Source organism: Pelecanus crispus, chromosome 18 (assembly GCF_030463565.1).
Source record: "Pelecanus crispus isolate bPelCri1 chromosome 18, bPelCri1.pri, whole genome shotgun sequence".
Taxonomy (NCBI): domain Eukaryota; kingdom Metazoa; phylum Chordata; class Aves; order Pelecaniformes; family Pelecanidae; genus Pelecanus; species Pelecanus crispus.
The window spans coordinates 6,374,397-6,393,207 of NC_134660.1; the positions used below are offsets into that span (position 1 = coordinate 6,374,397).

General features: G+C 59.0%; 3 protein-coding genes across 3 annotated transcripts; 1 reads left to right on the top strand and 2 right to left on the bottom strand.

Moving 5' to 3' along the window:
* Window positions 1-1,663: 1,663 nt before the first annotated feature.
* On the top strand, window positions 1,664-6,571 carry GFAP (glial fibrillary acidic protein). The gene is made up of 9 exons (XM_075723036.1): window positions 1,664-2,130; window positions 2,978-3,038; window positions 3,959-4,054; window positions 4,120-4,281; window positions 4,482-4,607; window positions 4,818-5,038; window positions 5,252-5,295; window positions 6,101-6,186; window positions 6,530-6,571. The coding sequence occupies exons 1-9, from the start codon at window positions 1,664-1,666 to the stop codon at window positions 6,569-6,571; spliced, it is 1,305 nt and encodes a 434-aa protein (XP_075579151.1).
* Window positions 6,572-9,629: 3,058 nt separating this feature from the next.
* FAM187A (family with sequence similarity 187 member A) lies at window positions 9,630-10,874 on the bottom strand. Its single transcript, XM_009492246.2, has one exon. It carries the CDS (start codon window positions 10,872-10,874, stop codon window positions 9,630-9,632), a length of 1,245 nt encoding a protein of 414 aa, XP_009490521.2.
* A 2,198-nt stretch (window positions 10,875-13,072) lies between these two features.
* On the bottom strand, window positions 13,073-18,139 carry DNAAF19 (dynein axonemal assembly factor 19). The gene is made up of 3 exons (XM_075722978.1): window positions 17,997-18,139; window positions 15,121-15,253; window positions 13,073-13,546 (listed from the first exon to the last, which is right to left on the bottom strand). Exons 1-3 carry the CDS (start codon window positions 18,137-18,139, stop codon window positions 13,073-13,075), a joined length of 750 nt encoding a protein of 249 aa, XP_075579093.1.
* Window positions 18,140-18,811: the final 672 nt, after the last annotated feature.

Genomic DNA, 18,811 nt, shown 5'->3' on the forward strand with positions numbered 1-18,811 from the left:
TGGCCACGCGCGCGCAACGAGGCCGCGGCGGGATCGGGCCCCCCCTGAGCTGGGAAGGGGACCCGGCATCCTGAGCCCCAGCCAAGCTCCGGCGGCGACTAGCCGGCGCTTTCACGGACTCACGGGGCGGAAAGGGCTTGGGAGGCTTCAGCCACGTAATTAGCAGCCTGCCTTAATTAGCAGCCTGCCCGCGCTGCCAGGCTGCCTGCAAAGGGCCTCGGCCCGCTGGGGAGACGGGCCTTTGGTGCCCGGTGCTGAGCTGCTGGTGCCGGGGCTGTCCCCGGGGGCTGCGACACGGGGAGCGTGGGCGTGTGCGCGCGTGCACACGTGGATGCGTGCGCGTGCACGTGCGGATGTGCACGCATGTGCATAGCAGGATGGCTGTGCACGCGTGTGTTGGGTATACGTGGAAGGGTAGATGGGCGTGTGCGACTCTGTGCGTGTGCACACATGGCCAGGGAAAGCAGCACGCGTGTGCATGTCTGTGCCTGCTCTGGCCATGTACACATGTATACGCAAGGGTAGGCGTGTGTGTGTTGCACGTGGCGTGTGTGCGCACATGGGCATGGAGGGATGGATGTGCATGTGTGTATGTAGACCCGGGTAGACACGTGCGTGCACCTCCATAGGTGCACGTGTGCATGTGTGTGGATGCACCTGTGCATGAGTGGATGTGTACGTGCACGCGTGTGGACATGCACATGCATGCATGTGGATGTCTCCACATGGATGCGTGCACAGGACAGTGCGGGGTGTGCGTGCATGGATCCTACCAGCAGCGTGCGTGGGGGTGGGTATGCATGGGGGGGGTGCATGGCAGGGTGCGTGCACACGTGTGCAGGTACATGTGTGTGGGGGGTGCCCGTGCACACGCACACCCGCACCAGCCCAGCGTCTCTGCCCTGAGCACCTCAAGAGGCTGTTGGGGCTGGGGGCATTGGGAGGGGGATCCCCAGGGTGCAGGTACAGCCCAGGCCCTTGCAGCAGGCACCCAGCCTCAGCCTCGCACCCAGCACCCATGGAGCCTCCCTGGCGTGGCACCCAGCACCCACGGTGCCCCGTGGCAATGCATCCAGCACCCAGGGTGCCCTGCAACGTTGCACCTGGCACCTGTGGTGCTCCATGGCATTGCACCCAGCACCCATAGTGACCCCGTGGCATTGCACCCAGCACCCACGGTGCCCCGTGGCAATGCATCCAGCACCCAGGGTGCCCTGCAATGTTGCACCTGGTGCCTGTGGTGCTCCGTGGCATTGCGCCCAGCACCCACGGTGCCCCGCAGCAATGCATCCAGCACCCAGGGTGCCCTGCAACGTTGCACCTGGCGCCTGTGGTGCTCCGGGGCATTGCACCCAGCACCCACCCACCGGCTGCCCCATGGGTGCCTGTGGCCACTGCTCTGCCTCCCACCCTGGCACGTGCCCAGGCCTCTCTGGCTCCGCGGTGCCCGCTGGGGGCCAGGCGGTGGGCAGGGGGCCACGCCGCGGTGCCCGGGCTGGGTGCCAGGGCGCATCCGCCCCTGCCGGGCACCACACAGGCCGGCTTTTGTGCCGGTTCTCTGCCTCCCTGGCCGGTGGCCAGCGCCGGGGCAGCCGGCGGGGCCAGGGGCCCCCGGGCTCCATAAAACTCCCCGGGCCGAGCACATCGCGCCCACTCCTTCGGCATGGAGAGCCGGCGGCTGTCCTCCTACGGCCGCCGCTTCGGCCCTGCCACCCCGGCATACCGGGTGCTCCCCGCCAGCCCCCCAGCCCGGCTCCGGGCCCCCCGCAGCAGCCAGCCGGGTCCCCGCGTGGGTGCCCGCCTGGGGCTGGGCAAGATGGACTTCTCGCTGGCCGCGGCGCTCAACTCGGAGTTCAGGGAGACGCGCACCAACGAGAAGGTGGAGATGATGGGACTCAACGACCGCTTCGCCAGCTACATCGAGAAGGTCCGGCTCCTGGAGCAGCAGAACAAGGTGCTGGTGGCGGAGCTGAACCAGGCGCGGGACCAGGAGCCCTCGCGTCTCGCTGACATCTACCAGGAGGAGCTGCGTGACCTGCGGTGCCACGTGGAGCAGCTGGCCACCGCCAAGGCCCGTCTGGAGATCGAGAGGGACAACCTCGCCGAGGACCTCGGCAGCCTCCAGCAGAAGTAAGGCGCTGCCCCGCTCGGGGTAGTCCTGTGGCCAGGGTGGCCACCAGGACAGGATTGAGAGTGGCCACTGGGATGGGTGCCTGTTGTGACTACCAGGAGCAGGGTGGCCACTGGAATGGGGACCACGGTGGCCACCAGGCCCAGAGTGGCAGCAGGGACCAGGATGGCCACCAGGATGGTGATCAGGGTTGTCCTGGGGACCATGGTGGTGGCAAGGACCAAGGTGACCCCTGGGACCAGGATGGGGACTGCAGCGTTCCCAGGGATCAGGGTGGCCACTGAGACAGAGACCAAGGTGGCCATCAGGACCGGGGTGGCCCTGGGGACCAGGTGCTGATGGGCACAGGGTGGTGAATGGGGACCTGGGTGGCAACAGGGACCAGGGTGACCCCGGGAGCAGCGTGGGACGGTGGTGGGGGTGTGGGGGGGGCACACGCACCGACACGGGGTGCGGGTGCCGGAGGCGAGGGGCTGCATCGACTCGGGGGTCCGTCCGTGGGGCTGAGTAACGAGTAACGGTGCCTAACGAGTAATGGTGCCTAATGAGTAATGATGCTGAATGAGTAACAGTGCCCAATGAGTAACAATGCCCAATGAGTAACAGTGCCTAACGAGTAGCAGTGCCTAACGAGTAGCAGTGCCTAATGAGTAACAATGCCGAATGAGTAATGATGCTGAATGAGTAACGGTGCCTAATGAGTAACAATGCCGAATGAGTAATGATGCTGAATGAGTAACGGTGCCTAATGAGTAACGGTGCCAAATGAGTAATTATGCTGAATGAGTAACGGTGCCTAATGAGTAACGGTGCCTAACGAGTACCGGTGCCGCTCTGCTCGCGCAGGCTGCAGGACGAGGTGGCCCTGCGGCTGGAGGCCGAGAGCAGCCTGGCTGCCTACAGGCAGGTGAGGGCAGGGGCCGGATCCTGCGTCCCCCATCCTGCACCCCAGGGCTCAGCCCCCCGCTCAGCCTCCCTCAGGGATGGGGCGGGGATGGGCAAGGATGGAGCAGGGATGGGGCAGGGATGGGGCAGGGATGGAGCAGGGATGGAGCAGGGATGGGGAAGGGATGGGGCAGGGATGGGTGGGATGGAACAGGGATGGGGCAGGGATGGAGCAGGGATGGAACAGGGATGGGTGGGGATGGGCATGGACAGATGGGAGAGGGATGGGGCAAGGACTGGGCAGGGATGGGCAGGGATGGGCAGGGATGGGGCAGGGATGGGGAAGGGATGGGTGGGGATGGAACAGGGATGGGGCAGGGATGGAACAGGGATGGGGCAGGGATGGAACAGGGATGGGGCAGGGATGGAGCAGGGATGGAACAGGGATGGGTGGGGATGGGCATGGACAGATGGGAGAGGGATGGGGCAGGGATGGAACAGGGATGGGCAGGGATGGGGAAGGGATGGGGCAGGGATGGAACAAGGATGGGGCAGGGATGGGGCAGGGATGGAGCAGGGATGGAACAGGGATGGGTGGGGATGGGCATGGACAGATGGGAGAGGGATGGGGCAAGGACTGGGCAGGGATGGGCAGGGATGGGGAAGGGATGGGGTGGGGATGGAACAGGGATGGGGCAGGGATGGAACAGGGATGGGTGGGGATGGGCATGGACAGATGGGAGAGGGACGGGGCAAGGACCGGGCAGGGATGGACAGGGATGGGCAGGAGCAGGCAGTGAGGGCCTGGGATGTGTTCCGATGGACAGAACCGGCAGAAAGAGGCAGGGATGGGCAGGGATGGGCAGGAGCAGGCAGCTCAGGAGGGAGCAGACGCGGGTACCCAGCCCTGGGGACGGTCCCTCCTGTCCCCCGCGCTGGCAGGATGTGGACGCCGCTGCCTTGGCTCGCCTGGACCTGGAGCGGCGGGTGGGGACGCTGCAGGACGAGATCGCCTTCCTCCGCAAGGTCCACGAGGAGGTAACCCCGCTCGGGGGGGGTCCCGGGGCTCGGGGGGGCCAGGCTGACCCCCGCTGTCCCCCCAGGAGCTGCGGGAGCTGCAGGAGCAGCTGGCCCGGCAGCGGGTGCATGTCGAGGTGGACGCAAGCAAGCCAGACCTGACGGCCGCCCTGCGCGACATCCGCAGCCAGTATGAGGCCATGGCCGCCAACAACGTGCAGGAGACCGAGGAGTGGTACAAGTCCAAGGTGCGGTGGGAGCCGGCCGCTCAAGGGTTGGGTGGTCCGGCTGTCCCCTCCCGGGATGTCACCTTCCCAGGGCTGGGGTTGACCTCCCTGAGGTTGGGTGGCTCCCGTGGAGCAGAGCTGGGCTTTGTCCCCATGCCATGTGCCATGGGGACACGTCCCTGGTGCCTGGTCCCATCCCACGGCACACGTTCCCCCCCCAGTTTGCAGACCTGACCGACGCGGCTGCCCGGCATGCAGAAGCCCTGCGTGCGGCCAAGCAGGAGGCCAACGAGTACCGGCGCCAGCTCCAGGCCCTCACCTGTGACCTGGAGGCTCTGAGGGGTTCGGTAGGTGACGACCGTGGGGTGCAAGGGGAGGGACATGGCCTCAGGGAGTTGCCACCACCATGGGGTTCCCTGGCACGGCGGTGGGGACCACCCAATGCTGGGGGAATGGCTGGTACCTGAGGATGGCAGCGGGATGGGCACCGTGGAGAGCCCCTAGCTCCTGGGAGAATGTGGCTGTGGAGGGTGTCACGTCCCCTTATGGCCCCCCAGAACGAGTCCCTGGAGAGGCAGCTGCGGGAGCTGGAGGAACGCTATGCCCTGGAGACAGCTGGCTACCAGGACACGGTGGTGCGGCTGGAGGAGGACATCCGCAGCCTCAAGGAGGAGATGGCCCGGCACCTGCAGGAGTACCAGGATCTGCTCAATGTCAAGCTGGCCCTTGACATCGAGATTGCCACGTACCGCAAGCTGCTGGAGGGCGAGGAGAGCAGGTGATGGCAGAACAGGGTCTCCATCCTGTCCTCTCCCGCTCCCCTGCCATGTCCCAAACCATCCCCAAGTTCTTGTGGTCCCTCTGCGGTGTCCGACCTGCTTGGGGACCATCCTCCAGCCCTCCTGCCCCAGCCCTGGGCAGGGCTGAGCTGGTGCACTGGGGGACGGCAGGACCCCAGTGCTCTTCCCAAATTCCCCCATCGCTCCTGCAGGATCACCATCCCTGTGCAGAGCTTCTCCAACCTGCAGATCCGAGGTGAGGCCGTGGCCACGCATGGGGTGGGGGGTCTGGGATGGTGGCACAGGTAGGGGTGGCTTCTGGGGGGCTCAGTGGGAGGAGGCGTTGTCTTGGCCATCCCTGCCCCATCCAGAGGGACTGGGAGGCTTTCCTCCAGATCTCAAGGAACCAGGACTCCTGTGTTCTCTCAAGATGGGGGGAGGGGTGTGCCATGGCCACATCCCCAAAGCCGAGCATGTCCCCAAGGTCAGTGATGTCCCTAAGACTGACTGACCACATCACCATGTCCCCAGTGCCAACAACATCCCCAAGGCCAATGACATCCCTGAAGCCAGTTGTGTCCCCAGTGCCAACTGTGTCTCCAAGGATGACCCTGTCCTCAAGCCCAATGACATCCCAAAGCCACCCATGTCCCCATGGCCAACCACAGCCCCTAGGCCAATCAATTCCACAGTGCCAACTGTGTCTCCATGGACGACCCTGTCCCCAAGCCCAATAACATCCCAAAGCCACCCATGTCCCCATGGCCAACCACAGCCCCTAGGCCAATCAAGTCCACAGTGCCAACTGTGTCCCTAAGGCCAACCACGTTCCTGAACACATCTGCAAGGCCAACCACGTCCACAACTGCATCTCCAAGGCCAACCAGGTCCCTGAGGCCAACAGTGTCCCTGAGCCTGGTCATGTCCCTAGGGCCACTGTCTCCCATGGTTCAGGGTTTTCCAACCCAACCTGTTCCCTTTGGGCCCCTCCACTTGAGTGTGGCTAGAGGGGCCATACCCTGGGCACTGGGTCACTGCCACGTTCTGCCCATGTCCCCTAGAGACCAGCCTGGACCCTAAATCTGTGTCAGAAGCCCATCTGAAGAGGAGCATCGTGGTCAAAACTGTGGAGACCAGAGATGGAGAGGTGGGAAGTCCTTACCTGTGTCACCCACGCTGCCTCCCCTCCACCCCTGCCACCCCATGGGGTGTCCCCAAGGGGGTCACTCGTTGTGCATGTGGGGCCACCATCCCTCAGCCCCAGGAGCAGCCCGGGCAGGGAGCCAGTGATCCCAGTGCCCCGAGAGCATGGCATGAGCTGGCTCTGGACCATGGTGGAGCTGAGCCTGGCAGCTCATAGAGAAAACAGTCCCCATCCCTGTCCCCGTCCCCATCCCTGTCCCCGTCTCCAAGCTCATTCAGAAGCCAGCCAGGCTCAGCTGGAGGAGAGCCCGTGCCCGGGGTGATGGCCCCTCTCCCTCTGTCTGCAGGTGATCAAGGAGTCCACACAGGAGCACAAGGAGGTGGTGTAGGGCGGGCGAGCTGCAGCAGCCGCATGCTTGTAGCTGTAGCTCCGTAGGTCCCGTCTGATGCTGCGAGGGAGCCCCGGGGCCAGGCACGGGTCGCGGGCGGAGCCGGCGATGCTTCAGCAGGGGCCATCTCCCTCCCACCCACCGCTCGACTCTCCCACGTCGCCCTGCGCTCCAGGGGCCACTGACACCCTGTTCAGGGCTGGCTGCCAGCAAAGCACCCATCTGACGGGCAATAGCTGGGGGAGGCGAGCGGCACCAGGCAGATCCCGGTTCCCCTGCCAGGATGCTGCCACGTTCCCATGGCACAGAGGCACCCGCAGTTTTGGGGCCATGCCCACACTCGCCCTGGGTCTCCAGCTCACCAGTGCCCAGGGAGACAGTCCATGCCGTTTCAATCTCTGTGCACCGGTGGGACAAGACGGCGGTGCCAAGCGCATCCCTCCCACGGCGGTGCCAAGCGCATCCCTCCCTGCATCCCACCTTGCTGCCCTCCCTCTGGTCCGGGAGGCCACCCTGAATCTCCCCAGTGCACCCAGGCCCTGAGCACCTTTGGGGGAGCTGCAGGGGACAAGGTACCAGCTGGTGAGGGACACTTCCCCGTCACCGAGCGTCGGGTGGGCTTAGCCAAGAGGCACGGGCAGGAGGAAGGGGAGGACAGAGAGGCAGGGTGCTGTCGAGATGGTGTAAAAGGGTGATGAAATGAGGATAACGAGGGGTTCCTGGGGACGCTGGGGTGTCCAGCGTGGTTTGTGGGGCCGGAGCAGTGGTGGGCACAGCAGGCTGGGTGGCCTTGTGGGTTCTCCTGCCACAGTGCCATGGGGCTGTCCTGACCCCCACTGGGCATCCCCCACCAAGGTGTCCCCGTCACCACGGTGGGGAAAAACAGTCCCAAGGGGCTCGGGCGAGGGGTGACCCACGGCCATGTGCCTGGCCCCTGGCCTTGGGGGTCCTACGCAGGTGAAAATGGAGAGGAGGGGGGTATGGAGGAGGAGGAGGAGGGTGTTGGGGCACCCGTGGGTGCTCTCACAGCAGAAGGTGCCTCCCACAACCCAGGAGTGACGGGGGAGGACAGACGGAGCCGGCCCCGTCCTGCCTGACCCACCCAGGCTCACACTAAGGGGGCCAGGGACCGGGGGCTGCCCCGTCACAACCCCTGCCGTGCATGGAGCCCAAGCCCACCCCCCGCGTGGGCACTGAAGATGGGGTTGGAGGAAATCCCTTGTCCCTGGACTCCACGTGGCCCTGTCCCCCCATCCGTCCTCCCCCCAGACAGCACATGCCACCGGCCCACCCGGGCCATCGCCCAGCCTGGTGCTCGCCCGCAGCTCCCGTCCCCACCTTTGATTTAGCTACTGACCACGAGCGAAACCTGCCCTGATGCCACCTAACGTCGGAGCAACAGCCCAGCAGCGCTTCTTGTACTCCGCAAGCCCTTTGGGATGAGCATGTGGCATGCCACCCCGATGCCATCCCCCTCGTCCCCTCTGTCCCCCTCGTCCCCTGGCTCCGGTGCTGAGCATGCTTTGCAGCTACTGGCTCCAGAAAGGCCATTCCCAGGGCAGGAGATGTTATAAGAGGAGACCCGGGTGCTGCCCAGGTTTGGCATCTGGGGCGGGATGGCGGTGGCCTGGGGGGCTCGGTCCCCTGCGAGCAGCCTCCGGCTGGAGCTTTACAGCCCACGTCGCTACTGAATTAATGCACTAACGCCCGCAGCAGCTTGAGATGAGAAATAAAGCTAACGCAAGCACTGCGCTTCCACAGTCGTGCCTGCAATCCGCCTCTCCGCAGCCAGTGCCCTGGGTTATTTGGGATCAGCTGGGGCTGCAAGGCCCTTCGGGAGTCCAAACCAGGCTCAGACTTGCAGGGGATGCAAGATCAGTGCTGTACCCCAAGGCATGGCCAACGCTTCGTGGGTCAACACCCGTAAGGGATTCCAACACAGGGGAGGTGGGTGCAGGCATAACCCCCCAGAGCTGGCAGCCAGGCAGCAGGGTGGGCGACAGCCCCTTCCCGGGAGGGAGGGAGGGGAAGAAGGGATCTGCTTGGGGGTCTTCAGCCCCAAACCCAGCTCCTTCCCCACATGAGCCCAGGCTGCGGCTCCTGGGATCAGCTGCAGCTGTCAGGACTGATGGTGGCTCTGAGATCCTGCACATCATCGATGTGGTTCAAGTTCCTGAGCATCGCTGGGCCCCTCAAGGCTGCCCGGCCTCCGGGACAGTGGTATTTCTCTTGGGAAAGCTGAAATTCCCAAGCCACATCCTTGAAAAAAGAAGCAGAGATGAGGTCCATGGAGAATTCCCACTCTATGCTGAGGAGTGAGCCACCTAAACCCTGCAGAGATGCCATCTTCTTTGGAGGACATCTTTTGTCAGGCATAAATATCAATTCACAAGTCTGTGCTGAGACAGGCAAGGTAAAAAAAAAAACAACAAAACAACAAAACAGAGAAATTTCTAAAGAACTCCACCAGATTCATTTGGAAATGTCTTTTTCCCCTTTCAGAAATGAAAGATTTAAAAAGATGGGTTTGCTCCAGCTGAGGAGCTGAAAGGAACATTGAAGGTTTTGTAATGCTGGCACTCAAAGGTCTCGGCAATGAAAAACAGTTAAAAAAAAAAAAAAGGGTAAGAAAAGCAAGAATTAATTGGATTAAAATAGTTTGGTGGATCTTTTTAGCAGCCTCTTAGAAAAACAGCTCTAATAAATCACTGATGCAGTTTGAGAAGTCTCAGCTTGGCCAGAAAACCTTGCAACAACTCCAAGTATTCTTTTGAAAAGCACTGTATTGAGCTTAAAACCCCACTGCAAGCCAGCAGCAGAAGCAGGAACAAGTCGTGGTGGTGTGAAATGCCCGCCTGTCCCTACCAAGCCATACCAATCCACAGCTCAGGGAGTTTTCTGCATTGGTCCTCACCATTGTGCTCTCGACCCGAAAGGGAGGATAAGCAGGTGCTGGCAGAATTTGGTCACACTGATTTCTAATTGTCAGAATATTAGAAATTTCCAACAAGAATTATCCAAGGTGTAAGAGTGACCTGTCAGGGCCATGGTGGAGATGCTATCTGCTGGCAGGGCACCTGAACACCCGCCAGCAGCAGCGGCACATGTGGATGATGATGAAGATGATGCTGATGACGGCGTAGCTCATGCCGATGACCTTGATGGCATAGATAGTCTCGGGATCGTCGAGGGTCCGCCTGCGCCAGCGCTGGTGCATCACGCTGAGACGGAAGCCGGCCACCATCTTCCCCTCCCGCCAGCAGAAGTAGGTGCCTCCATCACTGACCCGGAGCTGCTGGATGTGCAGGTGGTTTCCGTGGTCGATGAAGACCCGCATACTCCTGTTGACACCTACGAGGTAGCGGGAGCGGTAGAGCCGGACAGAGTTCTTGTCCCAGGCCACGGCATGCTCGGGCCGGGCTCCTGGGCACGCGATGATCAGGTCAGTTCCAACGGGCTGCTGGTGAAACTGCGTGGGGACGTGGGGCAGCCAGGGCTTCTTGCCCAGCTTGAAAATAACATTGGAGATGGCCTGCACGCCTTCCTTGGGGACCTCCTCCTTTGGGCAAGGGGTCAGGCAGCTTCGGATGGCCACCTCGGGTCTCCGGAGGCGGCCGGGGCGCTGGAAATGCACGGGGACAGCCCTTGAGCCACAGGACGTGATGTTGGGCACGGCGGCACGATAGCGAGGGTGCAGTTGGGCACTCTGCATGTAGCAGAGCCCAATCCGTCGCTGCTCACCTCTCACCCCACAGCGGTCGCATCTGGTCCAGTCCCAGAAGGTGGTGAAGAGGCTGAAGAGCTTCCCTGTGTAGTCGTGCTGGATGTGCTGGCCTCTGTCCACAAATGCCACCATGATGTGCTTGGTGGGCTGCACGTCCACATCATAGCCGTAAAAGAAGTCCCCTGTCTTAGTGCCGCACAGGTAGTGTCCTGAGTCCGCCACCTGGGCTCGGAAGACGATGAGACTGAACATCCGGATACTGAAACGCTTCAGCACATCGCTGCCCGCATGGATATGGCTTGAGTCGACAACCACAGTACCAGCAAAGTCCGTCAGGACCGTGGTTTCATGGCTGCCCATGTTCTTCTGGAAGTACCAGACGACAGAAGAGACCTCTTCGGGCTTGCAGTTGCAGGGGAGCTCAAAGGTCATATCAGCCAAGTAAGCAGCGTTGTCGAACATCAGGAAAGCGGGACAAGCCATCCTCTGGAACACATCTCCTTTCTCTTCAGTTGCAAAAGCGTGGAGAACATCTACCAGGCAGAGGAGAATGGCGGCTCCCAGCAGCCTCGTCACCATTGCGCTGGGCTGTCTGCAGTCAGCAGAACCAACCCAGCCACCTGGGATGGCAGGAACCCATGCGTGGGGTGAGCAGTGCCAGCATGGGGCAGGGATGGTGCACACACCGGCTTGCTTGCCAAAGAGGGGTTTTGCAAACAACCCCCCCACCTGCAGTGCACGTGACTGACAGCAGGGATCAAACAGTGGCTGAAAAATCCCATCTCAAACAAATATCTGCTGAGAAGCACTCTGTCCTGCCCTGGGGCAGGCTGTCCCCTGGGACACGGATTCTAGAATCTCTCTTCTCTCCCAGACGCTCTAGAGTGTTATCCGTGCCCTGGACAACGAGCAGGCAGGTCGCTCGTGCAGCAGACAGAGGGAAGATGCAGTGATGGGAAGCATGGTGGGAACAAGGGAACTGCTGATGTCTTCTTGAAAGACTCGTGCAGTAAATGTTAAAGATAGCTCCGATCCCTCTGAGAGCAACAAACCCAGAGGAGACCCTCCTCTGATGGCAGCTGACCTCCGTAGTCCAAAACAAGAGGTTTCAAACACGGTATTTAGACTTCTGCACGCTCCCTGCTGGCTTTCCAAGGATTTGTGTGCTGAAGCACACCCCCTCCCCAGGTAATGTTTGAGACTCCTCTCTGAGTGATTGAGCAAGGCTTTTCATTCACATCACCCTTGCCTGGGCTGATGCTGGAACCAGCCCTGGAGGCCGTAAATGCATCTCTCCTATGATGAAGGTGAGCTAGTTGCTCCCCACTGACTGGCTCAGCTTTTGGCACTTCTTGAGCAGCCACTCAGATCAGACCATGAACTGACAGATTGGGAAACTGATCCCAGCTGGTCTAACAGCCCGTCCTCCCATAAACGTTCACATAACCTCTCCTGTACTTCATTTCTCCTGAGTCTTCTCACCAAACCACGGGGATTTTGCCTTTTCCGAGTGATGGGGATGCAGCAGGCTGCTCCCATCCTTGACATACAATGTGAGTGCAAGCCCTGAACCTCCGGACTGCTGAAAGCACCGTGCCTGCTCCCATCAGAGCTGTAACTGTCATGCCGGGGCTGTTCCTGCATCATCCTCCATCCTGACCTTGGGAAACTCCAGAAACTTTGTTGTTTTGATTAAGACTTCAGCTCTTGGCTTTCTGCTAGTCCTCAGATTTGCAAGTGTTATGCAAAGGCAAGAGGGATGGCACCCACAACAGATTGTCCACCAAGACAGATGCCACAAAGCCCAACGTTCAAGTGCCCGACTTCACAGGATAATCAAATAGGTGCCTAGTGGTTTCTGCAGAGAATGTGGGAGAGGATGGTTATAGTCTGCCAGGGTGACTCTACCTTTCGCTCCTCTAGCTGGGTTTTGCGACAAAATGGACCTGACAGTTGTTTTTGAACTGAATTCAAGGGAGTCTGAGCACTGTAACATACATTGGGCTCCTCAGCACGCTTGGGAAAAGTTTGAGGATCCTCCCAGACCAGAACTGAAAGAAAGCTTGGTGGGTCGGTGCTGAGCTGTGCCATATGAAGACCTCTCTGGTTGGCAGCCAAAACCGAAGCGTGACTCACATAGTATTAGGCAGTCCTGGAGAGTCTCTTTGTTGGACTGATGCCTGCCAGTTCCTTTTAAATTTCAATTTCTGTGGAATTGCAGCAAATCAGATAGTGTCTGAGATCACAGGACCATGAGGTGACAGGATCTCTGAAGTTTACCCCGTGCCCTACTGGTTGGGGTAGAATAACAATAAAATAGCTGGTTGGGCAGTCCCAGATATACCGCCTTGCACAGCACTCCCACCTCCATCAGCCCATTCTAACTTCAGTGGCTGCACGGTTAAACACAAAGTGTCATTGATTACATTTCTTAAATCACCTGAGTGACAACAGACAGAGATGAAAAAGGGAAGGGATTATTTGGGTTTTGGTTTCTCCTTCAGGAATACCAGCCTAGTTTTTCTTTGTCTCCTTGTCTACGAGATTCTCACAGAGCCATTCTGTGAGGACACTCTGCCCCAGAGATCACAACACAGTCCTCTTGGTAACTAACTTTTATTTGTGCAGAACTATTGCTCTGGGTGGCTCCCAGATACAGACAAATGTACAGCAACGCTCCAGAAGTACCCGATTTAGCCGTCACACAGCGGTGCCAAAGTCAAGCTTTGAGCGTCTTTTGCACTCTGTTTCTGCATGACCCTGGTGCTTCTGCTCCTTCAGTTGACCTGGTAACATTTCATCAGCTCCATCACTATCCTTTCCTCCTCGACTTCCTTTTGCAGGCTGGTGTTCATGATGGGGGCTTCCCTCTCTGCTTTGCAGCTGGCTAGGCCACTGGGATGGCCAGTGGTCCAGTAATCCCTGCTCATGCTCCTCAGCTTCCTAAACAAATCCCTGCTGCTCTCCTTCTCCAACTCGCTCAGAAGATCCACGTTTAACCCGAAGCGCTTGGTGCCCGAAAGGCTCTGTAAGATCTGAAGGATGGCATCTCTGTCTTCATGACAGGCGTTCTCTGCCAGCACCGTAAGGAATTCACCCAGGAGGCCAAAGCCCACGTCAGCCTGAAAGATTCTGCCCAAGGCCTTCCCTCCGAGTTCAAGCAAAAGCTGGTATTTTTCTTTTCCGCTTTTTAAGCATCTGCGCCAATCTCTGTAAAATTCGGCAGAGGTTCCAGGCAGTTGATCCAGTTCCTGAAGGAAAAAATAGTTACCAGTTCCTTTTGTTTTGTTCCCATTTGAAGATTTTTATCCCCTCCACCTCAATCAACCTGTGGATGTCTGAAATGTTTCTAACACGGGCTTTGATAACACAAAGGGCTGCATGTGAGGTGGCAAAACATAGAGAAAAGACAAAGAAATATCAGGTTCCTCAAGCCCCATAGAAACCAGAGAACTTCAGGGGAAAATAATGGAAGAATGGATGAGACATGAAGCACAGCATGGATGAACACAGACCAGTAGTGGAGTAACCCCAACCCTAACCAGAACCAGACACGCTGCCCAGTCTGGATCCACCATCGCTGCTTGGGAAGGGATCTCCTGGAGACTGGGGCAGCTCAGTAAAAATCTCTGCCCCATCTTGAGCACCGTGAGGCAAATCAAAGGGGTGAGGAGATAAAAGTTATAGCATGTAAAACCCAGACAATATGCAGATGGCCCTAACACACCATCTCGTAACATACCGCATTCATATGGTCTGTGGCAGAGAGCTTGCACTAAAAGACAGAGCCAAGCTCAATGTGGCATCTCCAGATAAAAGGAAATCCTGTTTCATACAATATGTAATTGAACTGCTGAACTCATCACCGCTGACTTAACTGATGCACAGACTGAAGGAGGATTAAAATGTTTAGGCTTTTATACAGGGAGCGAGAACAAGGCACAGCAACATCAGGCTGTGTCAAAACACAAAATGGAGAAGCCCTGGAGATCAGAGCCCAAGCACTAAAGGGATTAGGAACAGAATTTGCTCTGGGGAGATCATTGCTCAGTCCAAGCAAATACAAAGCTGCCCAGAAAAGTTGCAGAAGGATCTCATAATAAACAGGCAAATGAAATTCAGTGTCAAAAAATCCATGAGAAACATCTAAGGGAAACACCCCCGGCTACAGGTTCAGTGACCAGGACTCTCCAGCGTGGGCAGAGTCTGCCAGAGGGGACGGGACAGATGTCACTCAAATCACAAATGACCTCAACAGAAAATGTTTAGTCACTATTTCCCACAAGTGAAGAACTAAGGAGCATCCAGTGAATTCATCAGGCAGCAGGTTTAAAACTAAATAGCACTCTTCCATATCATGCATAATTAAACCGTGGGGTGAAAAAGAACTGGCTACGTTCACAGAAGATCTGCGGTCTGCGGCTATTAAACGCGATGATCCAGATGCACAGCCCTGGCTCTCGGTCTCTAAACCGCAGCCAGCTGGAAGAGCGCGGTCAAGGGAGGGCACTCTTCCCCAAGAATCTGTTACTGGCCACCACCAGGGTATTGGGAGCTCTGGTCCGACGCCGTGCAGCTGGTCTTAGATTCCCACAGGGCTGAAGCAGACTCTTCTTGGAGCAGCTGGCACAAGTTCTTGTCAGACACAAAGTAGGGGCCAAGACTGAACACTGTAGTTATCTGAACACCAGTACTCCGGGGGACTTTGGGGGCTTGCTCACATGTAGACATATTTCAGAATAACTCTTGCATTTTAAAACAATCCCCAAATTATTACAGAGTAATTTTTAGATGTGGACAAAGTTCTGGAAAGCGTCTCCCTCACCTGGGGTATTTCCATGTCACTGGCTTGCGGGGCCTTGGCGTGGGCTGCACAGGGATTCCACAGCACGTTCCTCCTCTCACCCATCTTGTCCTTTTTCTCTAGGGGCTTCAGATGGGATGCCAGCACGATGTTCCTGCAGGCAACAAGAAGGGGATGGGATACTTAGCAAGATCAAGTACTTTGAGGCTTTGAGCTTCTTCTCCAAGGCAATTTCTGAGTTTGGGCCGTATGTATCATGCAGAGGGACCTGGACAGGCTGGAGGAGTGGGCCCATGAGAAACTCATGAATTTCAACAAGGCCAAGTGCAAGGTCCTGCACCTGGCTTGGGGCAATCCCCAATATCAATACAGGCTGGGGGATGAAGGGATTGAGAGCAGCCCTGCAGAGAAGGACTTGGGGGTACTGGGGGATGAAAAGCTGGACATGAGCTGGCAATGTGTGCTCGCAGCCCAGAAAACCAACCGTACCCTGGGCTGCATCCCCAGCAGTGTGGCCAGCACATCAAGGGAGGGGGTTCTGTCCCTCTGCTCCGCTCTCGTGAGACCCCCCGGAGCACAGCGTCCGGCTCTGGGGTCCCCAGCACAAGGAGGACATGGAGCTGTCGGAGCGGGTCCAGAGGAGGCCACAGAAGTGGTCGGAGGGCTGGGACAGCTCTGCCGTGGAGAGGCTGAGGAGTTGGGGACGTTCAGCCTGGAGAAGAGGAGGCTCCAGGGAGACCTTAGTGCAGCCCTCCAGTACTTACAGGGGGCCTGGAGGGAGGATGGGGAGAGACTTTACCAGGGCCTGTAGTGACAGGACGAGGGGCAATGGTTTCAACCTGACAGAGGGCAGGTTTAGACTGGCCACGAGGAAGCAATATTTTACGATGAGGGTGGTGAGACACTGGACCAGGCTGCCCAGAGAAGCTGTGGATGCCCCGTCCCTGGAAGTGTTTGGGGTCAGGTTGGACGGGGCTCTGAGCAACCCGGTCTGGTGAGAGGTGTCCCTGCATGGCAGGGGCCGGGCTGGGTGATCTTTAAGGCCCCTTCCAGCCCAAACCACCCTGTGACTCTATCAAACAAGATCAGGATTCAAATGAGATCATGAACCATCAGAGGGGGGCCAGAGAAGGCATTGCACGAGGCACTTGGCAGGCACATCCTCCGCACACGTTCAATGTTAATCCAATCGTCAGGACCAACAGGGCAGGAATTTCCCCGTAGGCTGGACCGCTACCAAGCACTGTGGTTCCTCCGCAGCACGGGGAATGGCTCGCTCCCCAGGAGCTGGGCATTTCCACCCAACGGTTCCTCCAGAGCCAGGGCCTGAGGAACTGGCACATCTGTTTCCTCCAGCCTTTTTCTTACAATCCGCTGACATTTCTATGGCTTTGGGACTTCCAGAGGAAAGACCCTAAATTCTTACAGGGCCTAGGGACTGTTTTGCAGCTTGCAGCATGCTGGGCAGGTACGTTTTTGCAGATTCATTTGCATTCAGCATCTTCTTACACTGACATCTGCAACTAACTACAGCAGCCCAGACTCAGCGGCTCACGCGCTTCCTCTCATCCCGTGGGATGAATCCCTGCAGTTAGTCCTCCCAGTAACGGGCAGGAGGTTTCTGAAGGGGTCCGGGTCTCTGCTCCGATGCTAGCGTGGGCCATGCAAGTGAAGACACTGCACCCACGGAGAGAAGCTGCTCCGTTACCTCCCTCAGATTACTTCTACGGTTACCAATATACTGATAAAACAGCTTAAAATCACTTGGGAATCCTTTTTTAGGGACTGGCAAGAAGGTTGGGGGAGAAAACACCATTTTAAAGTGTTTTCCTGCCTTTCAGGGATCAGATGGCACAACCGAATGCAGGCGGAGATGAAGCTGTGAAAGGGATTTGAACTAGTCCCATGGAAGTCTACGAAGGGGTGGTCGCAGTCCTGGATCCACCTACAGATCCATCTGCGGATGTCAAGGGACAGGGACTTCCGCACTTCGGGACATGGTTTAGTCCGGTCTACCCTTGATTGGCTTAGAGTAGACTTGGTAGTGTGGGTTAATGGTTGGACTGGATGATCTTAAAGGGCTTTTCCAACCTAAACGACTCTATGATTCTATGATTCTATAGGTGGATCCAGAACTTCGGTGGGCGTTGGGAGCGCCCTGCGCTGCCTCTGCGGAGCATCCCTGCCTTCCCCGGGCCACAAACCTGCTCCCAAACCACCTCAGACCAAGCGGTGAAGGGTTTGGGAGCACGAACGTGCTGGGTGGGGCGCACGGGGACACGTGTCGCCCCCCTCTTCTGCATCACCACCGCGGCATGGGGCGTGCGGGGAGGAAGGAGAGGGCAGGGCGGGCTGGCAGGGCTTGGAGGGTGGGTGCTGTGCCCGGGAGCAGGGTGAGAGAACAGCGTGCTGGAAGGAGGGGACAGCGAGCCGTCCCACTGCTGGCCTACGGCTTGGCCACCCTGGGGACCTGCCCTGGAGCTGGCCGTTCCCGGCTGGAGTATCTGACATCTTACCCCGCCAGACATCAACCCTTTTTGGGGGGCAAATCTTAGGCGAGGCTGAGTTTCTGTCCTCCGGGGCTCTGTGCCACAGGGCTGTGACCTTTTTGGGAAGCCCGAAGCTGGGTTTGCTGCCGTGCCAAGCCGCGCTCCGGTCACCGGGAGCAGAAAGCACAGATGATCGGTGCAACCCCCTCTCAGAGCAAGATTTGAGCTCAAAAACCACTGGGTGACCTTGTCACAGCTCAGAAGAGCTCCAAAAGAGCTCCAAAATCACCCGTGAGGTTGGGTCGGCCCCGTTGCCACAAGCAAAGCTTCGGTGACGGCGCTGATGACGCCCTTCGGGGTAGGGGAGCACCCAAAGCCGCCCGGTGCCCCGGGCGTCCCCCGTCGCACCTGAACTCCTCGTAGGAGGGGACGCGCTGGCGCACGGCCCGCAGCTTGGCGTCGTTCTCCCTCTCCCGCCGCTCGTCGGCCGCCACCGCCGCCCGCAGCTCCCGCTCCAGCGCCGCGGGGTCGAGGGCTCCGTCCGCCTCCATGGCGGCCCTGGCACCCACCGGGGTGCGGGTGCGGAGCCGGCGGGGACTGGGGGGACGGCGGGGACGGGGCCACCCCGGGGTGCTCAGGGACCTGTCGTGACAGCCCTGCCAGGGCTGGCCTTGGGCACCCCGCTCCCGTCACAGCAGTCCTACCAGGGCTGGCTTCACGTACCCCACTCCTGTTGCGATAGTCCTACCAGGACTGGCCCCGGGGACCTCACTCCTGTCGTGACAACCCCACTCTTATCGTGACAGTCCTGCCAGGGCTGGCCTTGGGCACCCCGCTCCCGTCACAGCAGTCCTACCAGGGCTGGCTTCACGTACCCCACTCCTATTGCGATAGTCCTACCAGGACTGGCCCCGGGGACCTCACTCCTGTCGTGACAACCCCACTCTTATCGTGACAGCCCTGCCAGGGCTGGCCTTGGAAACGCCACTCCTATTGTGATAGTTCTACCAGGCTGCACACACCACCAACTCCAGGGACCCTCACTCCTGTCGTGACAGCCCTGCCAGGTTGTGCACCTGGATGGCAACTGGGAGCCACGCTACTATCGTGACAGCCCCGCTGGGCCCCGACACACCTCTGGCCGCGGGGCCCCTCTGTCACGACAGCCCCACCGGGCCCCGACACACCTCCGGCCGTGGGGCCCCTCACCCTATCGCGACAGC

Coding starts and splice junctions, on each gene's coding strand:
- GFAP (XM_075723036.1), top strand. CDS start 1,664: ATGGAGAGCCGGCGGCTGTCCTCCTACGGCCGCCGCTTCGGCCCTGCC. Junction 3,039..3,958: donor GCCTGGCTGCCTACAGGCAG/GTGAGGGCAGGG, acceptor CCGCGCTGGCAG/GATGTGGACGCCGCTGCCTT. Junction 6,187..6,529: donor TGGAGACCAGAGATGGAGAG/GTGGGAAGTCCT, acceptor CTCTGTCTGCAG/GTGATCAAGGAGTCCACACA.
- DNAAF19 (XM_075722978.1), bottom strand. CDS start 18,139: ATGGAGGCGGACGGAGCCCTCGACCCCGCGGCGCTGGAGCGGGAGCTG. Junction 15,254..17,996: donor CCCTCCTACGAGGAGTTCAG/GTGCGACGGGGG, acceptor TGTTGCCTGCAG/GAACATCGTGCTGGCATCCC. Junction 13,547..15,120: donor GTGACATGGAAATACCCCAG/GTGAGGGAGACG, acceptor TTTTTCCTTCAG/GAACTGGATCAACTGCCTGG.
- FAM187A (XM_009492246.2), bottom strand. CDS start 10,874: ATGGTGACGAGGCTGCTGGGAGCCGCCATTCTCCTCTGCCTGGTAGAT.